This window comes from Lepidochelys olivacea (genome assembly GCF_965140295.1).
Source record: "Lepidochelys olivacea isolate rLepOli2 genome assembly, chromosome: 6".
Taxonomy (NCBI): Eukaryota; Metazoa; Chordata; order Testudines; family Cheloniidae; genus Lepidochelys; species Lepidochelys olivacea.
In genome coordinates this window covers 104,673,666-104,689,600 of record NC_140416.1, presented here as the reverse complement: position 1 = coordinate 104,689,600, position 15,935 = coordinate 104,673,666, and the positions used below count along the sequence as shown (strand labels likewise).

The 15,935-nt window shown below is 39.6% G+C and overlaps 1 protein-coding gene across 1 annotated transcript in view; it reads left to right on the top strand.

Annotated features, from left to right (window-relative positions):
• The window catches only part of SETD3 (SET domain containing 3, actin N3(tau)-histidine methyltransferase), a 68,967-nt gene that overhangs the window by 37,856 nt on the left and 15,176 nt on the right, over positions 1-15,935 (top strand). Inside the window, exons 7-8 of the mRNA XM_084631333.1 lie at positions 13,544-13,602; positions 14,765-14,879. Coding sequence (XP_084487459.1) covers positions 13,544-13,602; positions 14,765-14,879 — 174 coding nt within the window. The remainder of the gene's footprint in view (positions 1-13,543; positions 13,603-14,764; positions 14,880-15,935) is intronic.

Here is a 15,935-nt window from a genome sequence, read left to right as displayed (position 1 = left end):
CCAACGCCCCTGTCCCCTGACTGCCTCGCCCCCAGAACCTCCTGACCGCCCCCCAAGACCCTCTGCCCCTTATCCAACCCCTCGGCCCCGGCCCGGCACCCTTAACATGCCACTCAGAGCAGTGTGTCGGAGCCAGATGCGCTGATCCGCCTGAGTGTGTAGCCTCACCACCCAGAGCACTGCTTTACCGCATTATATCCGAAATTGTGTTCTATCGGGTCGCGTTATATCAGGGTAGAGGTATTTACTAAACAGCAGTGGTGGATTTCTGACACTGCTGGCTTGGGAATAGCAATTTAAAAATGAAAAGCTTGATGTTCCTTTACCCAGATCTCTTAGAGCAAAATGTAAAATCTGTGTTTTGGAACTGTAGAGTTATGTACATCCTATGGAGATTCTGCTGTTGGCTTTTTTGCTGGTCACTCAGTGACATTAGTAAAGTTCCAACAGACTGAATTTGCAAAAGATTTCATTAATATGTTTTTTTATGAAAGTCTGGGTAACTTTCTGATACTCAGATTGTTCTGTATGTTGTCCAAAGATTCACACACTCTTAATGGAATCAATGTAATGTGATGGTATACTTATCTCCTTGCCAGGCATCACTCCAGTCAAGCTTGGGAAAGAATGTCTTTTTCCTCAGGTTATCTAAAGTGAAGTCCCTTAAATGATGAACTCACTTTTAAAGTGTGGTGACATCCCTTTCTGTCAGTTGATTGTAGAAAGGTGGTGTTGGCTTCACCTGTTGAGGAAGGCATTTGTATTTTTCTAGATCAGGGATTCCTCAAACTTCATTGCACTGTAACTCCCTTCTGACAGCAAAAATTACTACATGACCCCAGGAGGGGGGACTGAAGCCTGAGCCTGCCAAAGCCCTGCTGCCCCAGGCAAAGGGGCCAAAGCTGAAGCCTGAGCCCCACCATCCTGGGCAGGTCCCATAACCAAAGCCCAAGGGCTTCAGCCTTGGGAGGGGGAAATTGTAGCCTGAGCCCCGCCACCCAAGGCTGAAAACCCTTGTACTTTGGTCCCAGGCCCCAGCAAGTCTAATGCCAGTCCTGGCGACTCCATTAAAACAGGGTCGCCGCCCACTGTGGCGTCAGGACCCACAGTTTGAGAACTTCTCTTCTAGGCAGTATAAAGAATGAGAAGAAATAAAAATTAAAAGTGACTAGCTTTAAAAGTAAGTTTCACTTGGAACTGCAGTACTTGCCAAGTCAAACACAGTACGCAGTTTGGGTTACAGAACAGTTGGGTGAAGAAGGCCTATTGTCTTTTGGAATTGCACATCTGGCTGTTGTCCTTCTTCCTCTCTTTTGGCATACATGCTGTCAATGATGTGTGGGAAGAAGATGAAGGAAGCAGGTCTGGGTACCCTGTCCTTTTCAGTATTTCTTCATGTGACAGGGGTTGAACTGTCTAAGGGGAAAAAGGCATTTACGAGGGAGCTCACTGAAGGTACAACTGCACTCTCACTGTCTCTATATCAGGAGTTTTCAACCTCAGATTTGCAAGCAGGTGTCAAGGAGTCACAGTTGCCCTTCCCTTTGCATATTATAAGTGGGAACTCCTTCCAAAATATCATGAAAAAGGGGCTATGGAAAAGGTTGAGGATTATTAGTCTGTGTGGTGACTGGGGAAGTAAATGACTGCAGCCACTACCAACCAAGAGTGTATATCCAGCTATTCCTTCCCAAATGTTCTGGATTGACTGGCCTCTGGATCCTAGAACAGATAACTTGTGTCATGATTGTGTGTGTTTGAGGGGGCTAGAATGGCACTGCTATCTCAACTGTCTATGTGCGGTTTTTTGCAAGTGGTGATGTACAAAAGAAATGGAATGGAAGATACAGTTAAACTCTGCTATGCCAGGAAGTGTCATTCTACACCATTCTCACCACATGAATCCTGCTGTAATGTAGGAATGACACAAAACATCCAATCAATATTTATCATATGCAATAAAAAAAAAAATCACTGACACAAACTTACAGTACTTTCAGGTGCCTCATCAAGTCAGTAGGTGAATTATATAACTTTAATTACTGTCCTGTGGTGCCTTTTTAAAGTTTAGAGCTCCATTCTGCTCTTGTGTTAGAACGTTCTGGTTTGTAATATTTTTTTTTCACCTTAGAAAATCTAGCACCTACTTTTAGAATAGACACACTCCTAGCAGTTAATAAAACAAGTTAAGTGAATGTTTTGACATGTACCTCTGTAGAAGTAAACTATTATTACAAAGTAGAAAACATCTTGTAGTTTTCTTCGTATCCACCATTCTGGACTGATGGGTTACCTCATTATGTTAGGCAGCACATATTCAATAGAAGATGGGAATTCTGATTCTCTCTAGATCACTTGGAGCCTCCTTTCTGAAATCTTTATTTAGTTTAGCTTAAGGGCAATTATAGCCTCAGTAGTTCTGTACAGAGAAGTGTTTCTCTTTAAGGCTCCTGCTTCAAAGGATTTCCACAGCTGGGAAGGGGACAGTACCCAGCAATTACTGATAAAACTTCCTACTTGTGGCCTGGAGTGTGTGTGGTTTCACCTTGGCCTGAAACCATCATGTAGTATCCAACTTGTCTCTTAATGAAATTTCCCCATGTTAATGAATGCATTGGAAAGGGGAGACTTCACTGAGGGTGGAGAGGGAAAAAAATTCTGCTTGGTCAAAAGAAAAACCCTTGAGCTTAATGTTCAAAGGCGTGAAAGCTAACAAGGTGGAAGCTTAAGCTGGGTTTGGCTTTGAGTACCTCAAGTAACCTTACCATTATTTTTTGCTTGGGATGCCACAGTATAATCCGCACTGAGTGGCATTCTTTCCAGAGATGATATGCAGAAGTAAAGCCTGACACAACTTCAGTGACACAGAATAGTTTCTTTATGATATTGACACCTGATTTAGTGATATTGATGCAGAAATTGTCCAATATCTTTTCCTTTTGGGATGTGTGTGCTTGAAACTATATTCTTCCGAGAGGGACAGGAAGAAGGTTCCCCAAGACTCCTTCCACTGTCTTTGTCAACAAGAATAGGAAGCAAAGTTGTACTGGAACCTCTGTCGAAATTTAATCTGAATGGAAGTGTAAGTATGATGATTGAGCCAGAACACAGAGGTGTGTGAACTCAGCTCTTGGGTCCTGATTCAGCAAAGCATTGAGCACATACTTAGTACTTTTTAGAATCAGGGACTTGGTGGCTGCTGTTGCTTTCATCCAGGTGGTAAAGTCCTGTTACAATAGTAACGTAAAAGAGAAATTCTTCAAAGAAGAGCTTCTAAAACTGAGGCTAACCTAACTAGGTCAGTCAGAAAGGTCCTGGTGTTGTAGCAGTTTTTGTTTTGCTTGACTGTCCGCTTCTGCAGAGGCAGCTGTTGAGATTTAGTGATCCTATGAACTCTTTGAAAATCAAGGGGTGGAAAGATCTTAGTTATCTATGCATTTCTGCCCAGAGAAAATTTAACAAACAAATATCTTTCTCTGAAAATATTTTTTTGTGTAAAACCATATTTCATATGGCAAACAAAGCATCCAGTAACATCAAAGGTATGTACAATAGTGAGCTGAGTGATACTCTTCCCTTACTGCCATCACTTGTTTTAATTTACTCAAACATTTTATTAAATACAGTGGGATTCAGTAAATCTTTCTTTTAGTATCTTTAGACATGGATCCCACTCTTGGTATGCATATACCCCATTCACAGGAGATCAGAATTTTTGACCAGTAGTGTCTATTGGGGCTGGACATGCCCTCTGACTACCCTTGCATGACCCCTACCAAGGGAATAAAGGGCAGAGCATCTCTAACATTTGCCACCAAGAATCCTTATAAAAGACTCTGAACTGTGAGAACAGAGGGCAGGTTGTGTGTTCTACATTTACAGAATGTCTCGAAGAACCAGATTCAGTGACAAAATGTACAAATAGATATATACAAATGCTAAAGTCTAAATACTTAGATGGGTGAGCTAGAGTGCCTGGCATTAAATGAGAATATTGATGTAATAGTGGAACAATGATAAGAACATACATAAGAACGGCTATACTGGGTCAGACCAAAGATCCGTCTAGCCCAGTATCCTGTCTTCCGACAGAGGCCAATGCCAGGTGCCCCAGAGGGAATGAACAGAACAGGAAATCATCAAGTGATCCATTCCCTGTCATTCATTCCCAGCTTCTGGCAAACAGAAGCTAGGGGCGCTATCCCAGGTCCATCAATGGCTATTAGCCAGGATGGGCAATCCTCCCTGAATTTATCTAGTTATTTTTTTAACCCTGTTAAAGTCTGGGCCTTCACAACATCCTCTGGCAAAGAGTTCCACAGGTTGTGTATTGTGTGAAGAAATACTTCCTTTTGTTTGTATTAAACCTGCTGCCTATTAATTTCATTTGATGACCCCTAGTTCTTTTGTTATGAGATGTAATGATAATCAATGGGACATGGTAATACCAAAGTACAAAATATATAGGAATGAAGGAGTAGGTTGTGTTGATGGTGGAGTGACAGTATGAGAGTCAATTAAAGTATCGCTTAAATCAGCCTCCGTACCAGATGACTGGAGGGTAGCTAATGTAACACCAATTTTTAAAAAAGGCTTCAGAGGCAATCCTGGCAATTTACAGGCCAGTAAGTTTTACTTCAGCACCAGACAAATTGGTTGAATCTATAGTAAAGAATAGAATTATCAGACACATGTTTGAATATAATTAAGGCTACATTTAAGTCACGGAGGTCACGGAAGTCATGGAATCCCTGACTTCCAGAGACCTCCCTGAAATTCTCTGCTTCAGCCCAGGGCCTGCAGGACTCTGGAGCTGGCAGCCAGTGGGGCCCTGGCAGGGTTCCAGTGCTATGAGGCCCTCTGCAAGGTTCCAGCGACAGGTGACAGACTCCTGAGGGGGCCATCCTCAGGGTTCCAGCGACGGGTGACAGCCTTGTGTGCATTGGTATGGGGGACATGCCTCAGGCGAGCAGCTGGGGGTGTCCGATTTTCTCTTCTGGAAATATGGTCACCCTGCAGCTCCCAGATGCTGTGGGTGGAGAGGGCCTCCCCCTACCCCCCCCCCCAAATGCAGCTTCCAGGTGCCACTGGCAGAGTGGGAACGCCACAGCTCTCAGCCACCACTGTGGCAGAGGAAACCATGGAACCGCAGCAGCAAAAGTCACAGACAGGTCACGGCTTCTGTGATTTTTTTTGTTTATTGCCCATGACCTGTCTGATTTTTACTAAAAATAACCATGACAAAATCTTAGCCTTAAATAAAGTATCTTGGGGAAGAGTCAACATGGCTTTTGTAAAGGGAAATCATGCATCATCAATGTATTAGAATTTTTTGAAGGTGTCAACAAGTATGTGGATGAGTGATCCAGTGGTTACTATGTAGTTGGACTTTCAGAAAGCTTTTGACAAAGTCTCTCCCCAAAGGCTCTTAAGCAAAGTAAGCAGTCCTGGGATCAGAGGGAAGGTCCTCTCATGGATCAGTAACTGGTTAAAAGATAAGAAACAAAGAATAGGGATAAATGGTCAGTTTTCACAGAGGAGAGGTAAATAACAGGGATTCCCCAAGGATCTGTATTGGGACCAGTGCTTTTGAACATATTCATAAAAGATCTGGAAAAAGGGGTGAACAGTGAGGTGGCAAAATTTGCAGATGACACAAAATTACTCAAGATAGTTAAGTCCAAAGCTGACTGTGAAGAGTTACAAAGAACACTCACTAAACTGGGTGACTGCGCAACAAAATGGCAGATGAAATTCAGTGTTGATAAATGCAAAGTAATGCACATTGGAAAAAAATAATCCCAACTACACATACAATATGATGGGGTCTAAATTAGCTGTTAACACTCAAGAAAGAGATCTTAGTGTGATTGTGGATAATTCTCTGAAAACATCTGCTCTGTGTGCAGCGGCAGTCAAAAAAGCTAATAGAATCATAGAACTAGAAGGGACCTTGAGAGGTCATCTAGTCCAGTCCCCTGCACTCAAGGCAGGACTACGTATTATCTACCATCCCTGACAGGTGTTTGTCCAACCTGCTCTTAAAAATCCCCAATGATGGAGATTCCACCACCTCCCTAGGCAATTTATTCCAGTGCTTAACCACTGAGAGGAAGTTTTCCTAATGTCCAACCTAAACCGCCCTTGCTGTAGTTTAAGCCCATTGCTTCTTCTCCTATCCTCAGAGATAAAGAAGAACAATTTTTCTCCCTCCTCCTTGTAACAACCTTTTATGTACTTTGAAAACTGTTATCATGTCCCTCCCCTCAGTCTTCTCTTTTCCAGACTAAACAAATCCAATTTTTTCAATCTTCCCTCATAGGTCATGTTTTCTCGAACTTTAATCTTCTCTGGACTTTCTCCAATTTATGCACATCTTTCCTGAAATGTGGTGCCCAGAACTGAACACAGTACTCCAGTTGAGGCCTAATCAGTGAGAGGAAAGCGGAAGAATTACTTCTCGCATCTTGCTTAGAATACTCCTTCTAATACATCAAAGAATGTTGTTTGGTTATTTTGCAACAGCGCTACACTGTTGACTCATATTTAGCTTGTGATCCACTATGACCCCCAGATCCCTTTCCACAGTACTCCTTCCTATACAGTCATTTCCCAATTTTCATGTGTGTAACTGATTGTTCCTTCCTAAGTGGAACACTTTGCATTTGTCCTTATTGAATTTCATCCTATTTACTTCAGACTATTTCTCCAGTTTGTCTAGATCATTTTGAATTTTAATCCTATTCTCCAAGCACATGCAACCCCTCCCAGCTTGGTATCATCTGCAGACTTTGTAAGTGTACTTTCTATGCCATTATCTAAATCATTGATGAAGATACTGAACAGAAACGACCCAGAACTGATCCCTGCCGGACCTCGCTCATTATGCCCTTCTAGCATGATTGTGGACCACTGATAACTCTCTGGGAATGATTTTCCAATGAGTTATGCACCCACCATATAGTAGCTCCATCTAGGTTGTATTTCTCTAGTTTGTTTATGAGAAGGTCATGCGAGACAGTATCAAAAGCTTTACTAAAGTCAAGATATACCACATCTACCGCTTCCACCCTATCCACAAGGCTTGTTACCCTGTTAAAGAAAGCTATCAGGTTGGTTTGACATGATTTGTTCTTGATAAATCCATGCTGACTGTTGTTTATCACCTTATTATCTTCTAGGTGTTTGCAAATTAATTGCTTAATTATTTGCTCCATTATCTTTCCAGGTACAGAAGTTAAGCTGACTGGTCCCTAAAATAAATAGGAACCATTAGGACAGGGATAGATAATAAAGTGACATGATTATATTTTCTGTTTTATAAATCCTTGGTATGCCCATACCTTGAATACTGCATGCAGTTTTGGTCACTCCATCTCAAAAAAGAATTAGAAAGGTACAGAGTTGGGCAACAAAAATGATTAGGGGTTTGGAACAACTTCCAAAGAAGGAGAGATTAAAAAGATTGGAACTGTTAGAAAAGCATTGACAGGGGGAGCTATGATTAGACAGCTATAAAATCATGAATGGTCTAGAGAGAGTGAATAGGGGCATGGTATGTACTTTTTCATGTGACATAAGAACTAGGAATCACTCAATGAAATTAATAGGCAGCCAGTTTAAAACAAGCATAAGGAAATACTTCTTCACACAATGCACAGTCAACCTGTGGAACTTGTTACCATGGGATGTTGTGAAGGACAAAAAAAAAAACAGGGTTAAAAAAAGAATTAGGTTCATGGAGGATAGATCCATCAGTGTCTATTAGGCACATGGTCAGGTATGGAACCCCATGCTCTTGGTGTCCCGAGTCTTTGATTGCCAGAAGTTGTAATGGAGATGGATCACTTGAAATTGCTGTGTTCTGTTCATTCCCTCTGAAAGCTCTGGCTCTGGCCACTGTCAGAAGACAGGATCCTGGGCTAGATGGGCCATTGGTCTGACACAGTATGACTGGTCTTATGTTCTAGTAGTATAAAGTAAATAATTGTTCTTTTTCTATTGTGCCTGAGAAATAACGTGAAGGAAGGGAAGAACCTTACTTTTACAAAGTTGCACACATATACCATCTTGATATGTCAGTTGCCCAAGAGGGCAAAAGTGTTCAATAACTTCACCTCTCACCACCCCCATATCTGGCTGTCAGACTGGCTGCTAGCCTTGGTGGTGGTCTTAGTTGCTAGAGTAGAACCCTTTCTTTCGCCAGTGTGGCTACAGGCAATCCGGCAGCAACCACTGGTACTTTCTGTTCGTTTTGAGACATCCTCCAACTGTATATAAGCAAGTTTTGAAATTTGGAGGAAGGTTTTTTTTAGACAGAACAGTACACTAACTCCTCACTTAACGCCCTCCCGCTTAATGTTTCAAAGTTACGTTGCTGCTCAATTAGGGAACATGCTTGTTTAAAGTTGTGCAGTGCTCCACTATAATGTCATTTGGCTCCCTGCTCTGTACACTGTATGTAAGATTTTGTGGAAGAGCAGCGACTTTACAAGGGAGCATTGCACAAGTTCCTCTTCTCCGCCTCTTCCCCCTCCCTCCCAGCACTTCCCCCCACCACCAAACAGCTGTTTGGCGGCGCTTAAGACTTTCTGGGAGAGAGGAGGAAGAGCGGGGAAGCGCTGTGTCTCCACTCCTCCCTCTCCCTCCCAGAAAGTCCTAAGCCCACCAAACAGCTGTTTGGTAGTGCTTAGGATGTTCTGGGGGCAGGGAAGGGGCGGGGATGCAGCGTGCTCCGGAGAGGAGCTGGAGTGGGGGTGGGAAGAGGTGCACCTGGAGTCGAGCGGGGACGGGAAGAGGCAAGCCTGGAGCATCCCCCAGCAAAGTCGGCGCCTGTTCTTCTCTGGGTAAGCTGCCGCTGCTGCAAAGGTGCTTCCTAGTGTCCTTGCCTGCAGCTGGCTGTGCGTGTGTGATGTAAGCCAGGGGCACTTCCCAACCACAGCACAATAGTGTACAGCAGTGCTTCTCAAGCTATCTGATGTGGGGGACCGGCAATATTTTTTCCAATGTGCGCGCAGACCAGCAGCCAATGGCTCCGGTCCGCGAACCACCACTTTGAGTAGCACTGCTGTACAGTATATAATGGCTTTTGTCTGCCCCAAAAAAATTTCTTTGGAACCTAACCCTCCACATTTACATTAAATCTTATGAGAAAATTGGATTCATTTAACATCGTTTCACTTAAAGTTGCATTTTTCAGGAACATAACTACAACGTTAAGTGAGGAGTTACTGTACCATTTGGAAATAGACACCCAGAAATGTAAATGCACCAACCCTTGATTTTGCTCCATTTGGCCACCACAGGATGCCAACTCTGACAGTATTATCCCAAAAAGGTTTACTAACTTTTTGTTTAAATATACAATAGAACCTCAGAATTATGAACACCTTGGGAATGGAGGCTGTTCGTAACTCTGAACAAATAAGATTGATTCTTATGATTCAAGATTGATTCTTATGATTCTTTCAAAAGTTTACAACTGAAGATTGACTTAATACAGCTTTGAAACTTTGCTATGCAGAAGAAAAGTGCTTTCCCTTTATTTGTTTTAGTAGTTTATGTTTAACACAGTACTGTATTGTATTTTTTTTTTTTTTGGTCTCTGCTACTACCTGATTGTATACTTGCAGTTCCAAATAAGGTATGTGGTTGACTGGTCAGTTTGTAACTCTGGTGTTTGTAACTCTGAGGTTCTACTGTATGGGGTTTGTTCCTCCATAATGACCCTTTTGATAGAATGTAAGGGCCTGCATTTAAATGAGAATACTCACTTGATGTTCCCATTTTTAACTTAAAAAAAATTAAAGCTATTCAAAGCTGTTTCGTACAGACTTGATTAGTTTGAATTAGAGTTCATGTAATGCTGAATGCCATATTTTATAGCTGCTCCCTAAAGGTCTGGCTGCATAAGCTTAAAAAAGCAATGTCTGATTTTGTTACATATTAAGTGTTTGTTTAGTTTAAATACATGTCTGTATCTTTTTTGATCAACTTGGAAAATTTGCATGCTATGTAGCAGCCATCTTCTATACTTTATTAAATATCTGTCAATTATAAATATCAAGGTTTTACATTAATGTCAAGATAGTACATCAAAAATTCATGGAATATGTGACTTTTTCCAAGGGTATTTAATACTTAATGCATTTGTGTCATTTTTCTTTCTAGATATATTGACAGGTTTTATTAAGTGTTTGTTAGGGAGATTTCATTTTTACCAAGGGACTATAAAGAGAAGCTGCATGCTAAATCAATTTTTTAATCAGAATATTGTTAATGTTTTCTGTCTTCAAACTCTTATAATCTATAGGCTTAATTTAAATTTCTTGGTCTATTTTTAAGTAGCATGCTGAAATAGTTCAGGGCAGAAATCTAATATGGTCAGATATGCTGACTTTAGTATATTTTAATTTCTTTAAAATAGCTACTAGAATATTGCATTGTGAAAAGTGTTCTTATAAATATGGTAATTACATTTTTTTGGTAATTTTATTCTGTCTTGCATCTTTTATTACAAAACCATATCATTCTTGCCCTTTGTTGTAATTCATCCATATAAAAACACTGGTTACATGCACCTGAACTATTAAGATACGGCAGTCTCTAATTTCTAGAAATTTATAAATGAAGGGATTAATGGAATATACAGCCTTCACCTTGAGGTCACATGTTCAAATCTGGATTGATGTGTGTTGTGACTGAAAGTCGTTGCCATCTGATAGCTGTTCAGTAGCCCATGTGAAATGAACTGGTTGTCTCAATACAGTTCCTTGTTGTCAGATGTCTCCATTACAAAAACTACACCATCAAAATTAACACTAATTTACACTCTTGGAGAGGCCAATGGCTGATTGATCATAGTGTGAACTACCCTCTTGCTTTCTAGAGATGCTTGCTGTAGATCATTGTTAAGACATATTGGCTGATAAATAATTTCTGCCTGTGTAGTATTTGATCTGAGGCTTCATTTAAGAATTTCACTGTAGTGTGCTCAGTCCTAGACCTTTAAAATGAATTTGGATTTCAAAGGAAAAATCAGTAAAAATATTGAGATGTTTACTTTCCTGTTTATATGCCATTTAACTTTTTTTAGTACATTCTAACTACTGATCTATTGTTGACAATCATTCATCCTGTCAGAAGTGGTTGTTGGGGTGAAAAATAAGTATTTCTTGTACACCTAGTTTCTTTTGATCTTACGATAAACAGCTGCATGCTGTTGGTTTAAAGTAGCATCTGTTTACATTAAATATTTCAAATATTAGGATTTCACAAGGGTGAATTAGTTTGAACCACCAGGGTCAAATTGGTAATGCTGGAGGAGATTTTTATTTTAATTAGTGTCATGTTTATCCTAATGCCAGCTATTGTGAATTAAGGGAGGAGGGTTTGGAAGGATTTTGACTTGGCCTGGCCATGTTATGATTAATGATCAAATTCAAGAGGAAATAATCTAATTTTGTGCATAGCATTTTGGTGATTATTCTGCTCCAGTGCCAGTAGGTGGCATCAGTGCCACACTGACAAAGTCTGTCCTGGTGAATATGAACTGTTTAGTCAAAGCTAATATCAATATGACAATTGGAAAAACTCCATGTCGCTTTTCTTAAGCAAAATTGTTTTAGTACCCAAAAAAATACAGTAGGAAATAGAATAACTTTGTAAGCGTTAGCGTTATGAAGATTTATTCCTGGATTAACTCTGTGGATTGAATATAAACGGGAAACAATCAAATTTCTTTAGAAATTTCCCTGTTCACAGAAAATTTTCTTTAGGATTTCTAGGCATAGAATGAGCTTTGACAGTTATTAGTTTGTAATAGAACTGGACATAAATGTTCTAGTGGAAATCTTTTAAAATTAAACTCTAGTTAACCCTTTGGTTAACTGTTAATTTTTATTTTGCTTCTGAATGGTAACTTTCCTGGATGCTTAGTTCATCATACCAAGGTTTAATCTTTAGACTAGTAATATACTGCTAATCAAAATGGAAATTAAGTTGTCATAAAGAAATAAGAATTTTTTAGAATTTTAACGGAATACATAATTTCAGTTATCTCAGATTCTAGCATGTTCATCTTCTAATTATAGTATAGTTTGGTGGGAAAGAACGGCTCCTGAGGAATGTTGCTTGTGGCTCAATATTGTGTTAGTGGTTTTGTGTGAGAAATTGTTTTGTAAAATGTGCTGTTAAGTTTAAATATAGAGTAATTTGCTGTGCAGTGTACAATATTTATAGATATTAAAATCCTATAGAAATGTAGAAGTTCACACTGAATTTTTGAAATGCTCAAATTATTAACTTTTCACTTGAAAATCCTAAATTTCAGAGTTAATCCATCCAAAGGGTTAACTACAGGGATTGGGGAGAGCAAACACCTGGGACCTAACACCCAATTGGCAGTCTTTTGTAATGTATAATTTGCCTAAAATTGCACACTGAGCACAAGCTTTTGTTTTCTAATTGATTTACGGTTTGGGCCACTTATACCTCATCCCCTACTGTCCTGCACACCGTGCCAGCAAGTACATTACAGTGAGAGATGATAAATTACCATGCACTTGTGATGCTAATGCGTCAAGAGTAAAAACTCCATACTACATGGAGCTTCATGTATTAACAGTGTTGGAAAGATACAGCTAAGGAAAAATTCATTTGTATCTTAAGAAATAACCATTTGTTCATTTGATCACTTACTGCAATCTGTCTACAGACTTAATTGAAATGGAAGATTAAAATTATAGTCATATAGCTTTCAATCTGTTGTTTAGTATAAAGTTTTAAAGTGGTTGAAAAGTCCATGTCTTTTTAGAAAATGTATGATAGGTTATTTTCGACATACTGCATATTGGATACTTCATTTACCAGAAATGAGTGACAGGTTTTACAGGTTTAAAAAACTTTTTTTAACCACAGTACTTTATTTGCTAATGTCAACTAAGCTATATACCTTTTATATCTAATCTAACAAATCTAAGAAAAAATAGAATTACCCTGCTTCTGGATGAGTGTATCTACATACAGTTGCTGTACTAAACCTAACTATGCTAGTCACTAAAACCATTTAAATATTTTAATCTATTGAGATTCCTGAAGTGTGGCAGAACTGTGAATAAACTCTTGGTGACTACTAGGAAGGAAAGAGAGACTTAGAATAAATTCATTCTCCATATGTAAAACACAGAATTAAGATTCCAGGATAGGAGAGGTGATAGTAGAATTTGCTGAAACCTAATGTTCATTTCTTGTTTGGGTTTTGTGAGGTTGATTGTTTTCTACCTTTATGGAATCAGTCCACCTTAAATTTTTATTTTTGTGTGGTGTCTGTGGGTTCCAGTCTTGAAATATGAAGAAACAGATTTATGGCGGCTGCTGGGCACAACAAATTAAGTTGACAGTGATGTATGAGAGCATAATAGCATGATGATCCCTCTGTAGCGCGGCTGGACGCCTCCTGCTTCATTTGGCTCTTGTTAGGATCTGTTAGGCAGCTAAATAATGAAAATTCTGCTGACTGATTTCAGATTTTTTTTTTCCTCAGACACATCCTAATGCCAGCAAACTGCCCTTAAAGGATTCTTTCACTTATGATGACTACAGGTTGGTGTACTGTTTTTTAAAGTGAATCTTGGGATCTTGAAAAGTGAGAGATGCTTCACTAGGAAGAAGGGGAAAAAACCCAACCCTGTTCGTTAAACCATTTAAAAGTCAGTGTTTGATACCCACTGGTACTCTCTTTAGAAACAACACAGAATAGAGTTTAATGTCATGTTTCAACAGTCATAGAAATTGTCATTAATATGGGGTCGGAAGAGAAGTTAATTTAGCCAAATTACACGTGACAGCCTGAGATTAGTGTGGTGGTGTGTAGTTTTTAGGTAACTTTTACTCTGCCGTTTAAGCCTCCTTATTTTTCACAAAAGGTTTTACCAGCATATATTACCTCATAACTGATATTTGGTATGAGACCTGGAAAAGTCTTGCTATGCATGTGAAGTCTGAATGCATTTTGGAGGTGTCTTAAGAAGTGGAATCAGTTCAGATAAGAGGGAGCTTGAGTTGAGTTAAAAATGATAAAATATCATGAATAAGGGCTAGTCTACATTGGCAACACTAAAGTGCTGCCGTGGCAGTGCTTTAACGTGCCTTGTGTGGTCACGGCGCCACTTCAATGACGGGCGTAGCCCCCAGCACTGGGAGACTGTTTACACTGGCGCTTTACAGTACTGCAACTTGCTGTGCTCAGGGGGGTGTTTTTTCATACCCCTGAGCGAGAAAGTTGCAGCGCTGTTAGTTGCCAGTGTAGACAAGCCCGAAGAGGAATTCATGAGCTCTCAAAGGGATCTTTTAGTCCTTTTGTAGTTCTGAGTCATTACTTTGGGATGGTATCTCCACAGATGTTTCCTTCACTGGGAGGGAGGGAGGTGTCAACTTAAGTGTGAAGTTGCCCAAAATGTGAATGATAAAGGTATGCATTTTAAAAAGTATTGTACTGGCCAGTTTTTTAATATCTCAATTTTCATAATTCTGGATTAGTTGAGTGAATAGACTAAAGTACTATACAGGAAATTCTGATACTTGGTGGCATATGGTAAGGGCACACTTTTTTTAAAATTTTTACATAAATGGAGATCTGAATGTTTTCTGTTCTTTGGGGAGAAAGTTTGGAAATGCTCATCTAAACTGTTGATTTCTTTTGGGTTGCAGCTGATCAACTGGCTGTGTTTAAACAATGAAATATTGAAGTTTTTATTCTTTGCAGGTGGGCGGTTTCCTCTGTTATGACACGACAAAACCAGATTCCAACTGAAGATGGTTCCCGAGTTACCTTGGCTCTGATTCCTTTATGGGACATGTGTAATCACATCAATGGTCTGGTAAGGATTTGTTCAATGTGGATAAGAAGCTTTAGAACTTAATATATTAAACCATTTCAATTACTGTTGCACATTTTAATACTTACTTTTCTTAAAACAGGGATTCCATCTTCCCTGCTGACCCTCAAAGCAAACATCTTAAAGAAATGACAACTTCTTAAATATCTTGAAATAACTATTTCAATGAGAAAATCCCTCATACCTAAAAGACTCTTATATGTAATTGCAAATCATGCATAGTTTTTTCTTTCCTTGCACTTTCACAAGTGTGCAGCTTTAAGAAGACTTTCCAATGATGCAAGATAGGCTTGGTGTCAGATTCTTTCTAGCAAATTTGAATATGTCTAATCTTCACACATACTAAGTTCTGTATCTGGTGTTGCTGACAAAGGTTTTCATGAGACTAGATATTTTTGTATTGGGTATATGAAAACAGACTATGATGGAGGTGGTCTCTCAAAGCATCTCTGTCCTGGCTACCACAAGGGAAAGTGGGTAGAAATTTGCAACTAAGCAATGCTGCCTGCTCTTAACCATGCCCAAAGAGCCTTGTTATGGAGGCTGCAACGGCAAGAACAAAATCTAGTTCAACAAAACCAGTACATCTGTTAGTACATCAAAGAAACACTACTTAACACATGCAAAAACACTACTTTAGGGCATATTAAACATTTAAAAGATGGCATGTGTATATAGAAAGTCAGACCTGCTGACGTTTTCGCTTGCCTGAGATATCCTCCTAGCTCATAGAGGACCAAATCTTGACTTGATAACAGATTGGTCAGTTTTGATCTGATGAAATGAGAATTCACAAGAGAATGGTTTGCCAGTCTTGCTTAGCCAACCACAAAGCTTCTGTATATTTCACAGTTTATACTTTCAAATTATATTGTAAGTAAGTAGGGTGACTTATGTAAACAGCAAATATGACCTATTCTTCCATATTTTAGTAATCCAGTCCCTGTAAGGGAGAATTGATGTGGATGACAGGTCAGCATGTGTTAGCAGTCGTATTGTCATGAGTGAAGCTTAACTTAAATATTCAATCAGGCTGTA